Genomic DNA, 20,690 nt, shown 5'->3' with positions numbered 1-20,690 from the left:
GTGGGGCTTTTCCATCCAGGACTGATCTCTCTATGGTGGGGTTTTTCCATCCAGGATTGATCTCTCTATGGTGGGGCTTTTCCATCCAGGACTGATCTCTCTATGGTGGGGTTTTTCTATCCAGGACTGATCTCTCTATGGTGGGGCTTTTCCATCCAGGACTGATCTCTCTATGGTGGGGCTTTTCCATCCAGGACTGATCTCTCTATGGTGGGGCTTTTCCATCCAGGACTGATCTCTCTATGGTGGGGTTTTTCTATCCAGGACTGATCTCTCTATGGTGGGGCTTTTCCATCCAGGACTGATCTCTCTATGGTGGGGCTTTTCCATCCAGGACTAATCTCTCTATGGTGGGGTTTTTCTATCCAGGACTGATCTCTCTATGGTGGGGCTTTTCCATCCAGGACTGATCTCTCTATGGTGGGGCTTTTCCATCCAGGACTAATCTCTCTATGGTGGGGTTTTTCTATTCAGGACTGATCTCTCTATGGTGGGGCTTTTCCATCCAGGACTGATCTGTCTATGGTGGGGCTTTTCCATCCAGGACTGATCTCTCTATGGTGGGGCTTTTCCATCCAGGACTGATCTCTCTATGGTGGGGCTTTTCCATCCAGGACTGATCTCTCTATGGTGGGGCTTTTCCATCCAGGACTGATCTCTCTATGGTGGGGTTTTTCTATTCAGGACTGATCTTTCTATGGTGGGGCTTTTCCATCCAGGACTGATCTTTCTATGGTGGGGCTTTTCCATCCAGGACTGATCTCTCTATGGTGGGGCTTTTCCATCCAGGACTGATCTCTCTATGGTGGGGCTGTTCCATCCAGGATTGATCTCTCTACAGTGAGGCTTTTCCATCCAGGACTGATCTCTCTATGGTGGGGCTTTTCCATCCAGGACTGATCTGTCTATGGTGGGGCTTTTCCATCCAGGACTGATCTCTCTATGGTGGGGCTTTTCCATCCAGGACTGATCTCTCTATGGTGGGGCTTTTCCATCCAGGACTGATCTCTCTACAGTGAGGCTTTTCCATCCAGGACTGATCTCTCTATGGTGCGGCTTTAACATCCAGGACTGATCTCTCTATGGTGGGGCTTTTCCATCCAGGACTGATCTCTCTATGGTGAGGCTTTTCCATCCAGGACTGATCTGTCTATGGTGGGGCTTTTCCATCCAGGACTGATCTGTCTATGGTGGGGCTTTTCCATCCAGGACTGATCTCTCTATGGTGGGGCTTTCCCATCCAGGACTGATCTCTCTATGGTGGGGCTTTTCCATCCAGGACTGATCTGTCTATGGTGGGGCTTTTCCATCCAGGACTGATCTGTCTATGGTGGGGTTTTTCCATCCATCAGAGACTATGTGTCTATGAAAGATGCTTTGATGAAAACAAAAATTACTTCTGTGCAAACAGACCTCATTTTGGTTTCTGGTTCCCATAGAAAACCTTTTATTACCTGGTCACTGTAGCGGTCCTGGCTTCAAAAGGAACTTGAATTATTAGCTTTACCTATCCTAATTATTTTTCCTTACCTCCTAGCTTTACATCATTTTCCCTCTGCCAAATGTATGTCCTAAGAGGTCTAGTTCAAAGAGTTTATGTAAGCTCTTGTCCCAGATATTCTATGTAAGAGTGACATCCCCAGATGTCTTATGGAATTTAACTTTTCTATGATATTGGGTCTGATCTTTCTATGTTGGGGATTTTCCATCAAGGGCTGATTTTTCTACAGTGAGACTTTTCCGTAAAGGTTGATTTTTCTATGGTGGGGCATTTCTTTCAGAACTGAGCTCTCTGTGTTGGGGCTTTTCCATCCAGGGCTGATCTCTCAATCTAGGGACTTTCCTTCCAAAGCTGATCTTTCTATGGTGAGGCTTTTCTACCCAGTACTAATCTTTCTATTGTGGAGCTTTTCCTTCTAGGGCTGATCTTTCTTGGTTGGAGCTATTGCTTCCAGGGCTGTTATCTTTATGTTAGGGCTTTTCCTTCGAGGGCTGATCTCTCTATGTCAGAGCTTTTCCATCCAGGGTTGATCTCTCTATGGTGAGGCTTTTCCACCCAGGACTGATCTCTCTATGGTGGGGCTTTTCCATCCAGGGTTGATCTCTCTATGGTGAGGCTTTTCCTTTGAGGACTGATCTCTATATGTTAGGCTTTTCCTTCCAGGGCAGATCTACAGTACCTAGGGTGGGGTTTTCTTTCCAGGGCTCACCGCTGTACGGAGAGGCTTTTCTTTCAAGGACGGATCTTTCTATGTTGGGGCTTTTCCTTCCAGGGCTAATCTATCTATATTGGGGCTTTTCTTCCAGTACTGATCTCACTATGATGGGACTTTCCTTCCAGGACTGATATCTCTATGGTGCGGCTTTTCCTTCCAGGACTGATCTCTCTATGGTGGGGCTTTTCCTTCTAGGACTGATCTCTCTATGGTGGGACTTTTCCTTGTAGGACTGATCTCTCTATGGTGGGGCTTTTACTTCCAGGACTGATCTCTCTATGATGGGGCTTTTACTTCCAGGACTGATCTCTCTATGGTGGGACTTTTCCTTCTAGGACTGATCTCTCTATGGTGGGGCTTTTCCATGTAGGACTGATCTCTCTATATTGGGGCTTTTCTTCCAGTACTGATCTCACTATGATGGGACTTTCCTTCCAGGACTGATATCTCTATGGTGCGGCTTGTCCTTCCAGGACTGATCTTTCTATGGTGGGGCTTTTCCTTCTAGGACTGATCTCTCTATGGTGGGACTTTTCCTTCTAGGACTGATCTCTCTATGGTGGGGCTTTTACTTCCAGGACTGATCTCTCTATGATGGGGCTTTTACTTCCAGGACTGATCTCTCTATGGTGGGACTTTTCCTTCTGGGACTGATCTCACTATGGTGGGGCTTTTCCTTCCAGGACTGATCTCTCTATGGTGGGACTTTTCCTTCTAGGACTGATCTCTCTATGGTGGGGCTTTTACTTCCAGGACTGATCTCTCTATGATGGGGCTTTTACTTCCTGGACTGATCTCACTATGATGGGACTTTTCCTTCTGGGACTGATCTCACTATGGTGGGGCTTTTCCTTCCAGGACTGATCTCTCTATGGTGGGCTTTTCCTTCCAGGACTGATCTCTCTATGGTGGGACTTTTCCTTCTAGGACTGATCTCTCTCTGGTGGGATTTTTTCTTCCAGGACTGATCTCTCTATGGTGGGCTTTTCCTTCCAGGACTGATCTCTCTATGGTGGGACTTTTCCTTGTAGGACTGATCTCTCTATGGTGGGGCTTTTACTTCCAGGACTGATCTCTCTATGGTGGGACTTTTCCTTCTAGGACTGATCTCTCTATGGTGAGGCTTTTCCTTGTAGGACTGATCTCTCTATGATGGGGCTTTTCCTTTCAGGACTGATCTCTCTATGGTGGGCTTTTCCTTCCAGGACTGATCTCTCTATGGTGGGACTTTTCCTTCTAGGACAGATCTCTCTATGGTGGGGCTTTTTCTTCCAGGACTGATCTCTCTATGGTGGGCTTTTCCTTCCAGGACTGATCTCTCTATGGTGGGGCTTTTAGTTCCAGGACTGATCTCTCTATGATGGGGCTTTTACTTCCTGGACTGATCTCTCTATGGTGGGGCTTTTCCTTCTAGGACTGATCTCTCTATGGTGAGGCTTTTCCTTCCAGGACTGATCTCTCTCTGGTGGGGCTTTTCCTTCTAGGACTGATCTCTCTCTGGTGGGGCTTTTCCTTCTAGGACTAATCTTTCTATGGTGGGACTTTTCCTTCTACGACTGATCTCTCTATGGTGGGGCTTTTCCTTCCAGGACTGATCTCTCTATGGTGGAGCTTTTTCTTCCAGGACTGATCTCTCTATGGTGGGGCTTTTCCTTACAGGACTGATCTCTCTCTGGTGGGGCTTTTCCTTCTAGGACTAATCTTTCTATGGTGGGACTTTTCCTTCTACGACTGATCTCTCTATGGTGGGGCTTTTCCTTCCAGGACTGATCTCTCTATGGTGGAGCTTTTTCTTCCAGGACTGATCTCTCTATGGTGGGGCTTTTCCTTACAGGACTGATCTCTCTATGGTGGGGCTTTTCCTTCTAGGACTAATCTTTCTAAGGTTGGAACTTTTCCTTCTAGGATGATCTCTCTATGGTGGGGCTTTTCCTTCCAGGACTGATCTCTCTATGGTGGGACTTTTCCTTCTAGGACTGATCTCTCTATGGTGAGGTTTTTCCTTCCATGGCTGATCTCTCTATGGTAAGACTTTTCCTTACAGGACTGATCTCTCTATGGTGAGGTTTTTCCTTCCATGGCTGATCTCTCTATGGGTAGGACTTTCCCATCCCTTATATTGGCTCACAATGCATTTTACCTTAAGTCCTGTACCATCAAAAGCACAAATGTAACGGGACCAACTGGGACTGGCCTCCCTCTCTCCAATGGCCCAGTTAAGCCTTCAGGGATATCACTATGAGATCTATAACACTGTGTCACACACATTAATTTTCATTACTTAATTCATTAGAAGACTCTTTATATCTTTATATAAAGGTTTATTGTTAATTGTCATTTGACCTTTGTAAAACAAATATTACATAAAAAATGAAGGATTTTGAAAATATTCTTCACATTGTAGCTTACAATCTTTTATTAAACGGATGAGGAGGTCTCATAAATTAGAAAGAAAGGGTCTACTCCTTTTCGGAAACAGTGCCACTCGTATACAGAGGCTTGGTCTGGTATTGCAATTCCACTTAATAGTCTATAGATGGGATAGCTGTTGTTTCTTAAAATTCTTTTTCTGGCTGATGAGCAAAATAAATCCTTTTATGACCAGGCAGTGTCATTGGAAAGTAATCTGGGGGCACTTAGTCTTCTTCACACATCGTGGTTCGATTTCATTTGACAGAACATAGTCTGGGATACATACACATCGCGGCATGCATTTTTCACCCTCCTGATATTTGATTCCCAGGGTTTCGCAGGTTTCCTGGGGAGTCTTGGTGCATTCAACAAAAGTCATGTATGGTGGACAGTTGACCTTACAGGAGGATATAGGGACGCAGTTGTCGTAATTTTCAGAATCATAGACATATCCTTCTATACAGTGACACTGAGTGGTGCAGGACTTCTTACAAGATGTAGCATTGAGATTGTCACAAGTGTTGTAGCAGAGGGGTTTGCACTCGTAGATGCTGTTTCTTGGGCATCGAATACCTAGGGGAGTGATAAACCAATAACTGTTTGCAAAACTAAGCCAATGGCAGTAAAAACTGGAGATAAGTAATGGCGAAGAGTTAAAAACATAGGATGGGTCTTGTGAAGTCAACCCATATTTCATCGATCCTATTAGGGCATATGTATGTCATAGATTAGATGCCTCAACTGCTATTCACTGGGGAACATAACCAACTTCTACTCTTGAAAACCAAGCCTATCCAACAAATAACCAACATTTAGCACCAAAGTTCTCCTATAGCGGATATATATGGCTAAGGGCACCTTCACCCGCAAATACCAGTTGGTCACCCAAGTTTCGGAAGCCAAATACAGAGAGATCGTGAGCTGACATCAACTAATCAAGAGTTGAGAAACCCTTAGATATTTACAACCAGAAAATCTTTTATGATATCGAGGATTTCTCCCCGGTTTCTAAACTGGTTTTCCATGATGACTTTGACCCTTGGATAGGTTGTTGCTATCAGAACAAGTCCTGGTTCAGCTTCGATCAGTGGCCACCACAGACCCTTCGATCTAGAGTTGGACCTCCAATAGTTCTTAGCAAATCCCCTATGAGAGTGTTACGGTTTTGTAGAAGAATGATCTGTCCATTATAATGTCAGCATTGCATAAATGATCCAGTTGTCTTATCATTTTCTATAATTGGACAGTTATACGATACTCTCAATACCATGTTTGGCTACAAAATTCTGTCCCGGGCACGTTCAATCTTAGGCTTCATGAGAAGGTGCGGTGGATTACATAGTGATCACTTACTTGTAGCTGTATTCCGCTCAATCAGACACAAAAAACATACTGAAAATAACACGAAAAATAATATTAATGCAAAACAGTAATTCTGATATACACGAGACACAATGAGGGAAGGCTGGGAGGTCACTTAATGGAAATGGTGCATTATTTGGCCATTCTATGACTCACCTGCCACCATCAGCCCCAGGAGGTTCTTGGAAGCCATGTTCTTAAGATTTAGACCAGAAGCTGGAAGGGAAAATACAGAATTTGAAAGCAAAATTAATAAATAAAAAAGGAGGGATAATAAAGAAAAGTAGGAGTGGAAGAACAGGAGAAAAAAGTGGAAAAATAGAAGAATAAAGGGAAACAATGAGAAAAAAGAGGAGGAAAAAAAGAATATAATAGAAAGAGAACAAGAGGAGGGGGAGAAAAATATGGGAATGGAGATGAAAAAGAAGAAGACGAGTAAAAGACAAGAATGAGGAAAAGAAAAGGAAGAAGGAGAGGAGGAGGTAAAAATTAAAGAGTAGATAAAGGGTGGAAGAAGAGGGAGAGGAGGGGAATGAGGATGAGGAAAAGGAAACAAAAATTAAAAATGAGGGTGAAAAAGAGTATTAGAAGAGGAAGAAAAAGAGAAGAATGAAAACATCCTATCTCATCCTCCGGTTGAACTTGATAGACATAAGTCTGTTTGAAAAAAAATGTAATAATGAAAAGCAATAGGAGAAAAAAGAAGAGGAAAAAGTAAAAATGAGAAAAAGGAAAGAGCAAAAAGGGAAGGGAGAAAAAAGAGGGAGGAGAGGAGAAGGAAATAGGGAATCAATGAAGAGAACAAGAAAGAAAAGTAGTGGGGAGAGGAGGAAGAAGAAACAGAAAAGAGGATTAGGAGGTAGGGAAAGTTGAGGAAGAGAAGAAGAGGAAGGAAGAGAAGTGGGTATTAAATGATGACGCAAAAAAGGAAGGAGGAGAAGAAGTACAGGGAGAAGAAGGAAGAGGAGGAAGAAAGAGAAGAAAGGAAAAGGGGAGCTAAGCATAGGTGAAAGAAAGACAGAACGAAACCAGAAAAGTGAAGGAAAAGGAAGAGGATGAAAAAGAAGAAAGGAAAAAGAAGGATGAAATAAAGAAGGATAAAAAGGAAAGGCTGGAGAAAAATAGCAAAAGAGAGAAATCAACGGAAAAGGAAAGGCAGGAGAAAAATAACAAAAGAGAAAAAACAATGGAAAAGGAAAGGCAGGAGAAAAATAACAAAAGAGAGGAAACAATGGAAAAGGAAAGGCAGGAGAAAAATAAAAAAAGAAAGAAAACAATGGAAAAGGAAAGGCAGGAGAAAAATAACAAAAGAGAGAAAGCAATGGAAAAGGAAAGGCAGTAGAAAAATAACAAAAGAGAGAAAACAATGGAAAAGGAAAGGCAGGAGAAAAATAACAAAAGAGAGAAAACGATGGAAAAGGAAAGGCAGGAGAAAAATAACAAAAGAGAAAACAACGGAAAAGGAAAGGCAGGAGAAAAATAACAAAAGAGAAAACAACGGAAAAGGAAAGGCAGGAGAAAAATAACAAAAGAGAGAAAACAATTGAAAAGAAAAGAAGAGAAAAATGATTGGAAGCAGATAGGAAAAGAGAAGAGAAAAATAGAAGAGTTAGCAGGAAAGAAAGAAGAATTAACGGGCACAAAAAAAACAAAGAGAAGAATAAATGAACAAAATAAAATCGAGAAGACGAGGAAAAGGAAAGAGAAGTAGTACCGTAGATAAGAGATGTTTAAAAATGGAAGAAAACAGTGAAAAAGAAGGAGAAAAGGAGAAGGTAAAAAAATAAAGAGCAGGTAGAAAAGCTGAAGCAGAATGAGAAGAATGAAAAAGGGCGACAGTGAAGGAGCAGAGGTGACATTCAGTGCCTGAAAGCTGCAGATCTCAGGGAAAGCAGAGGACAATGTGAGGAGCACAGTCCTACCTGGCAGGAGATGGCTCGGCCGTGGTGAGGAGCCTCTCTGCTTCGTCTTATATAGGAGCCGCTCATAGGGAATTACGGTCACAGATTGCGGTAGAGGAACGTTAGGTGAGGACTTGTTGCTTCATCTGGGAGTTGCGTCATCACAGAGGACAACAATCACACAGTTTACATTGTTTATGTTCTTCTCAATGTTTGCATTAATCCAGAAGCTTCCGGAACAGCAGCAATGTCCATGACGAGTTCTTCCTGTTAGCGGCCGCTCACGGCTCGATGTCGTAATAGAGCTGATGAAGGTCAGCGCATCATCTGCCATTGGGAAACCTTCTTTACTTTGGATTTTAGAGGATTTTTCCAGGTTATAAAATAAGTGAAACAATTTTCCAATATAATTTATGTATCAGTTTATTTGCAGTTTATAAGATCCTTATTTGCTTTCATTAACCCTTTGCATAAACATATTGAGCTACAACCGATCATTTTAGGTCAAATTATAAAAAAAAAAAAATTGGAAATATTAGTTCGGGTATACTGTACATTGTCACTGCAAGGTGAAGGCGTAATGGTAAGTAATGGCACCCGGCGCTCAGATGTGGTAAACTTCAGATAGATAGGATGGCTAATAGCAGTATTTCATGCAGTGTGTGGAATAGAGCTAGAGAGGGCAGCATGGCGGCTCAGTGGTTAGCACAGCACTGTGCATAAGGCAGCTCAGTGGTTAATTCAGTAATATACATAAAGCGGCAATGTGGCTCAGTGGTTAACACAGCACTATACATAAGGCCGCTCAGTGGTTAATTCAGTAATATACATAAAGCAGCAATGTGGCTCAGTGGTTAACACAGCACTATACATAAAGCCGCTCAGTGGTTAGCACAGTAATATACATAAAGCGGCAATGTGGCTCAGTGGTTAACACAGCACTATACATAAAGCCGCTCAGTGGTTAGCACAGTAATATACATAAAGCGGCAATGTGGCTCAGTGGTTAACACAGCACTATACATAAGGCCGCTCAGTGGTTAGCACAGTAATGTACATAAAGCAGCAATGTTGCTCAGTGGTTAACACAGCACTATACATAAGGCAGCTCAGTGGTTAATTCAGTAATATACATAAAGCAGCAATGTGGCTCAGTGGTTAACACAGCACTATACATAAGGCCGCTCAGTGGTTAGCACAGTAATGTACATAAAGCGGCAATGTTGCTCAGTGGTTAACACAGCACTATACATAAGGCCGCTCAGTGGTTAGCACAGTAATATACATAAAGCAGCAATGTGGCTCAGTGGTTAACACAAGCACTATACATAAGGCCGCTCAGTGGTTAGCACAGTAATATACATAAAGCGGCAATGTTGCTCAGTGGTTAACACAGCACTATACATAAGGCCGCTCAGTGGTTAGCACAGTAATATACATAAAGCAGCAATGTGGCTCAGTGGTTAACACAGCACTATACATAAGGCCGCTCAGTGGTTAATTCAGTAATATACATAAAGCAGCAATGTGGCTCAGTGGTTAACACAGCACTATACATAAAGCCGCTCAGTGGTTAGCACAGTAATATACATAAAGCGGCAATGTGGCTCAGTGGTTAACACAGCACTATACATAAAGCCGCTCAGTGGTTAGCACAGTAATATACATAAAGCGGCAATGTGGCTCAGTGGTTAACACAGCACTATACATAAGGCAGCTCAGTGGTTAATTCAGTAATATACATAAAGCAGCAATGTGGCTCAGTGGTTAACACAGCACTATACATAAGGCCGCTCAGTGGTTAGCACAGTAATATACATAAAGCGGCAATGTTGCTCAGTGGTTAACACAGCACTATACATAAGGCCGCTCAGTGGTTAGCACAGTAATATACATAAAGCAGCAATGTGGCTCAGTGGTTAACACAAGCACTATACATAAGGCCGCTCAGTGGTTAGCACAGTAATATACATAAAGCGGCAATGTTGCTCAGTGGTTAACACAGCACTATACATAAGGCCGCTCAGTGGTTAGCACAGTAATATACATAAAGCAGCAATGTGGCTCAGTGGTTAACACAAGCACTATACATAAGGCCGCTCAGTGGTTAGCACAGTAATATACATAAAGCGGCAATGTGGCTCAGTGGTTAACACAGCACTTTACATAAGGCCGCTCAGTGGTTAGCACAGTAATATACATAAAGCGGCAATGTGGCTCAGTGGTTAACACAGCACTATACATAAAGCCGCTCAGTGGTTAGCACAGTAATATACATAAAGCGGCAATGTGGCTCAGTGGTTAACACAGTAATATACATAAAGCGGCAATGTGGCTCAGTGTTAACACAGCACTTTACATAAGGCAGCTCAGTGGTTAATTCAGTAATATACATAAAGCAGCAATGTGGCTCAGTGGTTAACACAGCACTATACATAAGGCCGCTCAGTGGTTAATTCAGTAATATACATAAAGCAGCAATGTGGCTCAGTGGTTAACACAGCACTATACATAAAGCCGCTCAGTGGTTAGCACAGTAATATACATAAAGCGGCAATGTGGCTCAGTGGTTAACACAGCACTATACATAAAGCCGCTCAGTGGTTAGCACAGTAATATACATAAAGCGGCAATGTGGCTCAGTGGTTAACACAGCACTATACATAAGGCAGCTCAGTGGTTAGCACAGTAATATACATAAAGCGGCAATGTTGCTCAGTGGTTAACACAGCACTATACATAAGGCCGCTCAGTGGTTAGCACAGTAATATACATAAAGCAGCAATGTGGCTCAGTGGTTAACACAAGCACTATACATAAGGCCGCTCAGTGGTTAGCACAGTAATATACATAAAGCGGCAATGTTGCTCAGTGGTTAACACAGCACTATACATAAGGCCGCTCAGTGGTTAGCACAGTAATATACATAAAGCAGCAATGTGGCTCAGTGGTTAACACAAGCACTATACATAAGGCCGCTCAGTGGTTAGCACAGTAATATACATAAAGCGGCAATGTGGCTCAGTGGTTAACACAGCACTTTACATAAGGCCGCTCAGTGGTTAGCACAGTAATATACATAAAGCGGCAATGTGGCTCAGTGGTTAACACAGCACTATACATAAAGCCGCTCAGTGGTTAGCACAGTAATATACATAAAGCGGCAATGTGGCTCAGTGGTTAACACAGTAATATACATAAAGCGGCAATGTGGCTCAGTGGTTAACACAGCACATTACATAAGGCAGCTCAGTGGTTAATTCAGTAATATACATAAAGCAGCAATGTGGCTCAGTGGTTAACACAGCACTATACATAAGGCCGCTCAGTGGTTAGCACAGTAATATACATAAAGCGGCAGTGTGGCTCAGTGGTTAACACAGCACTTTACATAAGGCCGCTCAGTGGTTAGCACAGTAATATACATAAAGCGGCAATGTGGCTCAGTGGTTAACACAGCACTATACATAAGGCCGCTCAGTGGTTAGCACAGTAATATACATAAAGTGGCAATGTGGCTCAGTGGTTAACACAGCACTATACATAAAGCCGCTCAGTGGTTAGCACAGTAATATACATAAAGCGGCAATGTGGCTCAGTGGTTAACACAGCGCTATACATAAGGCCGCTCAGTGGTTAGCACAGTAATATACATAAAGCCGCTCAGTGGTTAGCACAGTAATATACATAAAGCGGCAATGTGGCTCAGTGGTTAACACAGCACTATACATAAGGCCGCTCAGTGGTTAACACAGCACTATACATAAGGCCGCTCAGTGGTTAGCACAGTAATATACATAAAGCCGCTCAGTGGTTAGCACAGTAATATACATAAAGCGGCACTGTGGCTCAGTGGTTAACACAGCACTTTACATAAGACCGCTCAGTGGTTAATTCAGTAATATACATAAAGCAGCAATGTGGCTCAGTGGTTAACACAGCACTATACATAAGGAGCGCTCAGTGGTTAGCACAGTAATATGCATAAAGCAGCAATGTGGCTCAGTGGTTAGCACAGTACTATACATAATGCAGCAAAGTGACTCAGTGGTTAACACAGTAATATACATAAAGCAGCAATGTGGCTCAGTGGTTAACACAGCACTATACATAAGGAGCGCTCAGTGGTTAGCACAGTAATATACATAAAGCAGCAATGTGGCTCAGTGGTTAGCACAGTACTATACATAATGCAGCAAAGTGACTCAGTGGTTAACACAGTGTTAGGTGCCAGCTTTCTCCCGCTGTGCTGGATAGATCCCAAGCCTTATCTGCCTCTGCGGTCTCCCATTCTGGTCCTGCTGCTCAGATTGCTGCTCACCATAGACATCATTCCTAGTGTCTTGCTCAGACTCCTGGTATGTGCTTGGTTACTGCTGGCTCTCCAGCCAAACCTATAGTAACCAGTGTTGCGCTGGTGCAGTCTTGTGCTCTGAAGCCTAAGTCAAGAAATCACCGTACTGAGCATGTCCGTGATGTGGCGTCCTCTCATTGGTGGTTGGTCGGATGTCAGCTGACCTGGTGATGTGGCAGTGCCGGATTGGTCCACGGACAGGGTCCTGTCTGTCTGGACATGAGTCTAGTGTATAAAAGGCTCTCAGAACCACACACTGGTGTGCTAGTGTCATTTATGTGTGGTTGTTGCCAGTGGATACTCTACCACTCTGTCTGCATGTGTTGTGTATCTATCTAATGTTGGGACTGTACATGTAGGCAGGAAGCTAGCGTCAGTGGGGGCAATTAGCCGTTGGCTTAGCATCTGGTTCATACATGTGTGTGGTTAGCACAGTAGAGTTCCAGAGCAAGCACAACCCTAGTCAGGGTATTATGCTCAGCATCTATTCCGTTTCTGTGTGCGAGTGACACAGCTCAGTTGCAGAGCATCTCCTTTGTTTCTGTGTGCGAGTGACACAGCTCAGTTGCAGAGCACCTCCTTCATTTCTGTGTGCGAGTGACACAGCTCAGTTGCAGAGCATCTCCTTCGTTTCTGTGTGCGAGTGACACAGCTCAGATGCGGAGCATCTCCTTCATTTCTCTGTGCAAGTGACACAGCTCAGTTGCAGAGCATCTCCTTCGTTTCTGTGAGCAAGTGACACAGCTCAGTTGCAAAGCATCTCCTTCATTTCTGTGTGCAAGTGACACAGCTCCGTTGCAGAGCATCTCCTTCATTTTTGTGTGCGAGTGACACCGCTCAGTTGCAGAGCATCTCCTTCGTTTCTGTGTGCGAGTGACACAGCTCAGTTGCAGAGCATCTTTCGTTTCTGTGTGCAAGTTCAGTTCATATGCTGTTCACACTGAGAGGTGTTCAACTCAGTGTGTATGGGTAATCGCTCGCAGTGTGTTCCGCAATGGTTTACTAGAAGCAGTTTTTTATCTCTGCATAGTGGACTCCAGGTTGCGATTGTGCTTTATTATTTATATTATTTAGCGAAATCTGCCAACCCTAACACACAGTACTATATAGGGCAGACCTGTAACTCAGAGGTTAGTACAGTAATATATATAGGGCAGCATGGTGGCTCAGTGGATAGCACAAAACTATACATAAGGCAGCAAGGTGTCACTGTGGTGGGCATAGTACTATATTTAGGGCACCAATGTGGCTCAGTGGTTAGCACTGTACTAGATATAATGCAGCACAGTTTTCTCAGTGGTTAGCACTTTGCTATATAGGGCAGCATGGTGGGTCAGTGGTTAGTACTGTATTATGCATAGGGCAGCACCGTGACTCAGACGTAAGCAACATATTCTATTTGGGGCAGGATGGTGGCTCAGTGGTTAGCCCAGAACCATACATAAGGCAGTAAGGTGACTTAGTGGTTAGGACAGTACTATTGAAAAGGCAGCAAGGTGGATCAGTGGTTAGCACAGTACTATATATATGGAAGAAAGTCGTCTCAGTAGTTAGGACAGTACTATATATAGGGCAGCAATGTGGCTCAGTGGTTAGCACAGTACTATATATTTGGGGCAGCTTGGTGGTTCAGTGGTTAGCCCAGTACTATACATAAGGCAGAAAGGTGACTTAGTGTTTAGGACGGTGCTATAGAAAAGGCAGCAAGGTGGATAAGTGGTTAGCGCAGTACTATATATGGTAGAAAGTTGTCTCGGTGGTTAGCACAGTACTATATTTAGGGCAGCAATGTGGCTCAGTGGTTAGCACTGTACTAGATATAATGCAGCACAGTTTGCTCAGTGGTTAACACTGTGCTATATAGGGCAGCATGGTGGGTCAGTGGTTAGTACTGTATTATACATAGGGCAGCACGGTGGCTCAGAAGTTAGCAATGTATTATATTTGGGGCAGGATGGTGGCTCAGTGATCAGCATTCTACTATATATAAGGCAGCATGGTAGCTCATAGCTTAGTGGTTAGCACAGTACTATATATAGGGCAGCACGGTGGCTCAGGGATTAGCACTGTACTATATATAGGACAGCATAGTGTCTCAGTCGTTAGCACTATACTATGTATAGAGCAGGATCGTGGCTCATTGTTTACAGCTTTACTGTATATAAGGTAGCATAATGGCTCAGTGGTTAGCACTGTAGTATACAGGGTAGCACAATGGCTCAGTGGTTAGCACTGAACTATATATAGGGCAGCATGGTGGCTCAGTGGTTAGCACTGTATTATATATAGGACAGCATAATGTCTCAGTCGTTAGCACTATACTATATATAGAGCAGAATCGTGGCTCATTGGTTATAGCTTTACTGTATATAAGGTAGCACAGTGGCTCAGTGGTTAGCACTGCAGTATACAGGGTAGCACGATGGCTCAGTGGTTAGCACTGAACTATATATAGGGCAGCATGGTGGCTCAGTGGTTATCTATGCATCTTTGCAGCGGGGAGTTCTGAATTCAAATCCCTCCAAGGACAATGATATATCAGGACCAAGACAGGTTACCACACTTGGGGTAAGTCATTTTAGAAGAATAAAGTCTGAGGGATGATGTTACTACATTGCGCAAATATATGAGGGCACAAGCAGTTAGACTGAGGGTTCTTTACTATACAAGCAGTGTGACTATGGGTTTCTTACTTTACGGCCAGTGTGACTATGGATTCTTTACTATACAAGCAGTGTGACTATGGGTTTCTTACTTTACAGCCAGTGTGACTATGGATTCTTTACTATTGAAGCAGTGTGACTATAGATTCTTTACTATACAAGCATTGTGACTATGGATTCTTTACTATACAAGCAGTGTGACTATGGATTTCTTACTTTACGGGCAGTGTGACTATGGATTCTTTACTATTGAAGCAGTGTGACTATAGATTCTTTACTATACAAGCAGTGTGACTATGGATTTATTACTTTACGGCCAGTGTGACTATGGATTCTTTACTATACAAGCAGTGTGACTATGGATTTCTTACTTTACGGTCAGTGTGACTATGGATTCTTTACTATTGAAGCAGTGTGACTATAGATTCTTTACTATACAAGCAGTGTGACTATGGATTTATTACTTTACGGCCAGTGTGACTATGGATTCTTTACTATTGAAGCAGTGTGACTATAGATTCTTTACTATACAAGCAGTGTGACTATGGATTTATTACTTTACGGCCAATGTGACTATAGATTCTTTACTATTGAAGCAGTGTGACTATAGATTCTTTACTATACAAGCAGTGTGACTATGGATTTCTTACTATACAACCAGTGTGACTATGGATTCTTTACTATTGAAGCAGTGTGACTATAGATTCTTTACTATACAAGCAGTGTGACTATGGATTTCTTACTTTACAACCAGTGTGACTATGGATTCTTTACTACTCAAGCAGTATGACTATGGATTTTTTACTTTACAACCAGTGTGACCATGGATTCTTTACTATTCAAGCAGTGTTACTATGGATTTTTTACTTTACGACCGGTGTGACTATGGATTCTTTACTACACAAGCAGTGTGACAATGGATTCTTTACTATTCAAGCAGTATGACTATGGATAGCTTACTGTACAAGCAATGAGACAATGGATTCTTTACTACACAAGCAGTGTGGATTTCTTACTGTAAGAGCAGTGAAACTATGTCACTCTGCCATGCAATGTTGTAATGATTGATTCACTACAAAAGTTCATGGATGCCTTTCCTGATAAATATAACATTACAGATTATTTCTGTGATCCGATGTCAGAACTCATCTGATTTTCGTTTGTTGAATCAGGAAGGATTTTTTCCCCTAATATGGGGCAATTATTGTTTACCTCATGGGGTTTTTGCCTTCCTCTGGATCAATATGTCAGGCTATAGGACTCGCCCATATTTTTCGAGCACGCCGAAGACACTCGGTTAGCACCCGAGCATGCTCGAATAACGCCTTATAACGCCTTATCCGAGCATGTTCGCTCATCACTATTGAATTCACTCGTCTCAACCTAGGAAAAGTTACTAAAGGAGAACCTTAAAAAATAATTGCCACATAATGAAATATATTTAATGCGGCTGCAGAAGACCCCTTCATAGAAAATCATTACATTTTGAACGTTACCCAATAATTCAGTTTTCTGTGTTGTGTCTTGCACAGGAACAATTGAAAATGGATGCAGTGACTGTTTCTGCCACAAGATGGTGCTCATTTACTAGTCTTTTGCCATCAGCATCACATTCATTCATGGACATAATAACATTTGCTGTAAGCATCCTCTATTTGTACCGACCGGAGGAAAAACAAAAAGAAGATTTAAAAATCAGATAATATTGAGTATGGATTGTTTGAAGAAAGTATCTCACATCTTCTTGGGTGTTTCTTCATGAATACTCATCACTGACTTCAGGTTAACTTGTTGTTTGGAAGACATTGTGTGTGTTTTTTTGTGTAAATCTATGATACCATAAACCTATATATTTTTTATCATAGAGGTATAGTCGTTAAGATTCTATGGTTTTACATGAGACTTCCTATATCATTGCCATGGATCATTTCATGTTAATTAGTGATGAGCGAATATACTCGTTACTCGAGATTTCTCGAACACGCTCGGGGGTCCCTCGAATATTTTTTAGCGCTCGGAGATTTCGTTTTTATTGCGGCAGCTGAATGAATTACATCTGTTAGCCAGCATAAGTACATGTGGGGGTTGCCAGGGAACCCCCACATGTACTTATGCTGGCTGACAGATGTAAATCATTCAGCTGCGGCAAGAAAAAATAAATCTCCGAGCAATAAAAAATACTCGGAGGACCTCCGAGCGTGCTCGAGAAATCTCGAGTAACGAGTATATTCGCTCATCACTAATGTTAATGTAATCTTCACACAGGGAATCTTACATGGGTCTTATGTGTTGGATTTGGTGACGTATATGCCGTATTTTGCGTCTTATAAGATGCACCCCAAATTTTGTGGCAGAAAATAGGAAAAACATTTTTTAATAAAATAATGGTGCGTCTTATGCGCCGCTTTTACGGTAGCTTGCCTGGGGTGGGGCTGCAGTGGAGCAGGGACCTAGGAGGCACGGCCGCTGTTGCAGTAGTGGGGTGAAGCTGAGCGCCCTGGGCTGGAAGGATGGGGTGTTAGGTGGGCTCTGGGTTTTCTTAAAATGTTGTCGGAGTACCCGCGCTTCCCATAGTTTTCACTGTGGCGGACTTCAGGAAAATGGCCGCCGGTGGAGGTACATGCGCAGGTTGAGATCTCAGGACCCAGTTTCCTGAAGTCAACCACAGTGAAAATGATGGGTGGTGCTAGGACTCTGATGACATTTTATGAAAGCCCGGGGCCTGCTGAAGTCTCGAACCACCGAACACCTTCTCCTACCAGCTAAAGACCCACTCCAGCAGCGACCTTGCCTCCTGGGACCCTGCTCTACCGCAACCGCCCTCCAGTAAGCTATTACTGTATATTCAGGTTATAAGACTCATCCCCATTTTCTCCCCAAGCTTTGGGGGGGATAAAGTGAGTCTTACAATCTGAAAAATGCGGTACTTTTGAGGGATTTCATTTATGTTATTATGTGATGTGCAATAAAATTCTAATTTTTCATCGATTTTAGCTAAAAATGCTCCTTTTTACATATAGGATTTGCGTAAGGATGAGAAAAACAACAAACATTTATTAAAAAACAGCCAGGCATGTTAAAATCGATCTGAGTTCTTCCTAAGACTATCATACAAAGACGTATATAGATATATAAAGCAAATTATAAAAGAAGTGACTGATTCAAGGAAATTCTACTTCCCACCCAAAGGTGAGCATCAAAACCCAGATTTAAAAAAATAATAAAGATTTTATAATCTTAATACAAATATAAAAAAATAAATGTTATATAATCTCTAGATTAAGAAAAAGCTAATTATTGTGAAAAAAAGAGGAAAAAAATCTTAAACATAAAAAAGAAAAAAATTCAAAAAAAAAAATCCCAAGTCCCTGGCTATGGTCACCCAGTTGGATCTTCTAACCATTTGTCTTCTGTAGCTCGAGAATGTTTCGAAGAAAAATATATCAGCCTGGTTCTGATCCAGTTTTTGGACCATGAATCGACTCAAAAGTTCCCTTTCAGGTTATAAAGTAAACTCATTGTGAGAACAGGTGCGATGATGAAATATTTGTTCTCACGTACAATACAGAATGTAACAAGAGACAAATTAACCTGGAATCGCAACGTTTCCGTGAATAAACATCAGTAAGATTTCAGATATTTTCTTTAACCTTCAGCTAAATTGAAGCTCAAAATTACCCAGATATTGATTTTTTTTCCTCCCCAGATTTTGAATCAGATTTCTCTGATAAGATTTATCACAAAGTTTCTTATATTCACTTGTACAATTGATATAAGCAAAGTTTGTTTATCGTTTAAGAATAGTCTTTGTAGCCGGTCCCTGCTCCCGGCTAATTGGGCTAGTGCCAAACTTTTGGAGCTGTAAAGATACAATGCTCCATAATTATAAATCATCCAACTCTTTCATGTTTTCTCAGGGTTGATTGTTTCCAGATTAGAGGGATTTCATAGGATGGGTCGGTCGGCCACGGGTTTCAGAGCCGCATCTTGAATATTTTAAAGAATATTGAAGTTCAAGGTCGGTCGTTTTTGACCGAAGACAACAGCAGGGTCAAAGTTCCAAGCACAGTAGAATGCAAATAAAAAAAATTGAGATAATATTTAGGATTGACATTTTTATTGGTAACCTGCGGATATACATGGAGATATTCTTAGGAAACCAAAAAAAGGAGAATACCGAATGGAGGTTACAAAATATGGGCAGCAAGGAATAGAGATATTCTTGGGTAAAAGAAAGCACAGAACAAAAAAAAAAGTTAAACAATTGTTAGAATCATTGGAGCTATAGAAATAAAACAATCCTTTATATAAACTGAGTATAATATATGGAAAGATTCCTGCGTGATATGAAAGCTCAAGATATTTCTGGTAACATACAAATAACGATCTACTGAAATTCAATTTGGGCGAAAAGAGGAAACTCAATTTGCATCGGAAAATTGGATGCAAGTTGAAACGGTCAAGAATATAGAATTAATCTTATACTCATTCCTCTTTGGCTCTCACGGTACCGGTCACACTGTTTCCAATCCTCCAATCAACTCTTCTATCTGTTTTCTTCGATCTTTTTTTTGGCCAGGTCTTCCCGTAGGTCTCACCTTTTTTTGCATGCGTGGCGATACGCAACACTGATATATAGGTTGTAATGTGAGTTGTGCCCCTTGTCATCACGTGAGTTGCGCCTCACGTTACCGCCAAAGTCCTAAGACATGGAACACCAGACTTGAAGGAAAGTGAAATAAGAAGTTAGAAAATATCAGACAGACCCAAAGACAGAATATAGAAGAGCCAATCGAAGGACCAGCAGCAGGATAGGTACCAAGAAGGCTGAGGAAAGATGAGTAAAAGATTTGTTTTAGCTCCTTGACAGCCCTTGTCGAAAGCAAATTGAAAACTTTAAAAAAAAAATGCAATTCAAGTCAAATTTAATTCACTTCTAGCATTGATGTTTTCCTTATATTTTTTTTTGTAAATTTGATTAATATGGGACACTCAATGCCCCTTCTTTACCCTAAGCTCACTGACCTTGAGCTGAAGACTTGAGGCATCACTAGCTGCTAGCGGTTCGATGTCTTAAAAATTCTATGGAAAAGACAGTGGATGTTCAAAAGGAATAACAGAAGGTTAGCCTGCAATTTTTCGGGAGCCTAGGGTGCTCCATGGAGACATGTTCTCCATCAGATTTGAGTGGGTTTAATCTTTGAAAATATATGGAAATTACATATCGGCATAGCTAGAAGCTTCATTGTCAAGCTTTAAAAGATCTTGACAATAGACGTACATTGCAAAATAATGAGCTTAGGTTCTTTTTATATGTACCTATAAAACACATATGCAATCTACTTGATCTGAAGTTGTTGTTCTGGATTAGAAAAACATTTCTGTTTTTTTCCGAAACGAGTGTCTATAAATGGGTTGTGTCTACCACATCTCTTCTAAAGTTAATGGGGCTGGTTTTGGAAGAAAGTAACAATGTTCTACCTAATCTTAAAGGGAACCTGTCACCCCCCAAAATCGAAGATAAGCTACGCCCATGGGCATCCTGGGCTTATCTACAGCAGTCAGTAATGCTGTAGATAAGTCCCCGATGTATCCTGAAAGCTGAGAAAAAGAGGTTATATTATACTCACCCAGGGGCGGTCCCACTGCGGTCCGGTCCGATGGGTGTCTTGGTCAGGTCCGGGACCTCCTATCTTCATAGGATGATGTCCACTTCTTGACTTCACGCTGCGGCTCCGGCGCAGGCGTACTTTCCCCTGTTGAGGGCAGAGTAAAGTACTGC

General features: G+C 42.1%; 1 protein-coding gene across 1 annotated transcript; it reads right to left on the bottom strand.

Moving 5' to 3' along the window:
* Positions 1 to 4,516: 4,516 nt before the first annotated feature.
* Positions 4,517 to 8,040, bottom strand: LOC138651159 (zonadhesin-like). Its single transcript, XM_069741178.1, has 4 exons — positions 7,913 to 8,040; positions 6,147 to 6,206; positions 5,982 to 6,020; positions 4,517 to 5,201 (listed from the first exon to the last, which is right to left on the bottom strand). The coding sequence occupies exons 2-4, from the start codon at positions 6,181 to 6,183 to the stop codon at positions 4,828 to 4,830; spliced, it is 450 nt and encodes a 149-aa protein (XP_069597279.1). The 5' UTR covers positions 6,184 to 6,206; positions 7,913 to 8,040; the 3' UTR covers positions 4,517 to 4,827.
* Between the last annotated feature and the right edge of the window lie 12,650 nt (positions 8,041 to 20,690).

Source organism: Ranitomeya imitator, chromosome 10 (assembly GCF_032444005.1).
Source record: "Ranitomeya imitator isolate aRanImi1 chromosome 10, aRanImi1.pri, whole genome shotgun sequence".
NCBI lineage: Eukaryota > Metazoa > Chordata > Amphibia > Anura > Dendrobatidae > Ranitomeya > Ranitomeya imitator.
This window is presented reverse-complemented; position numbering and strand designations above follow the sequence as displayed.

What these genes read in the sequence shown, in the direction of transcription:
- LOC138651159 (XM_069741178.1), bottom strand. Translation starts at nt 6,183, where the DNA reads ATGGCTTCCAAGAACCTCCTGGGGCTGATGGTGGCAG. An exon ending in CCTGGGGCTGATGGTGGCAG is followed by an intron (nt 6,021 to 6,146) that starts GTGAGTCATAGA and finishes TGTTATTTTCAG; the next exon opens with TATGTTTTTTGTGTCTGATT. An exon ending in TGAGCGGAATACAGCTACAA is followed by an intron (nt 5,202 to 5,981) that starts GTAAGTGATCAC and finishes TCACTCCCCTAG; the next exon opens with GTATTCGATGCCCAAGAAAC.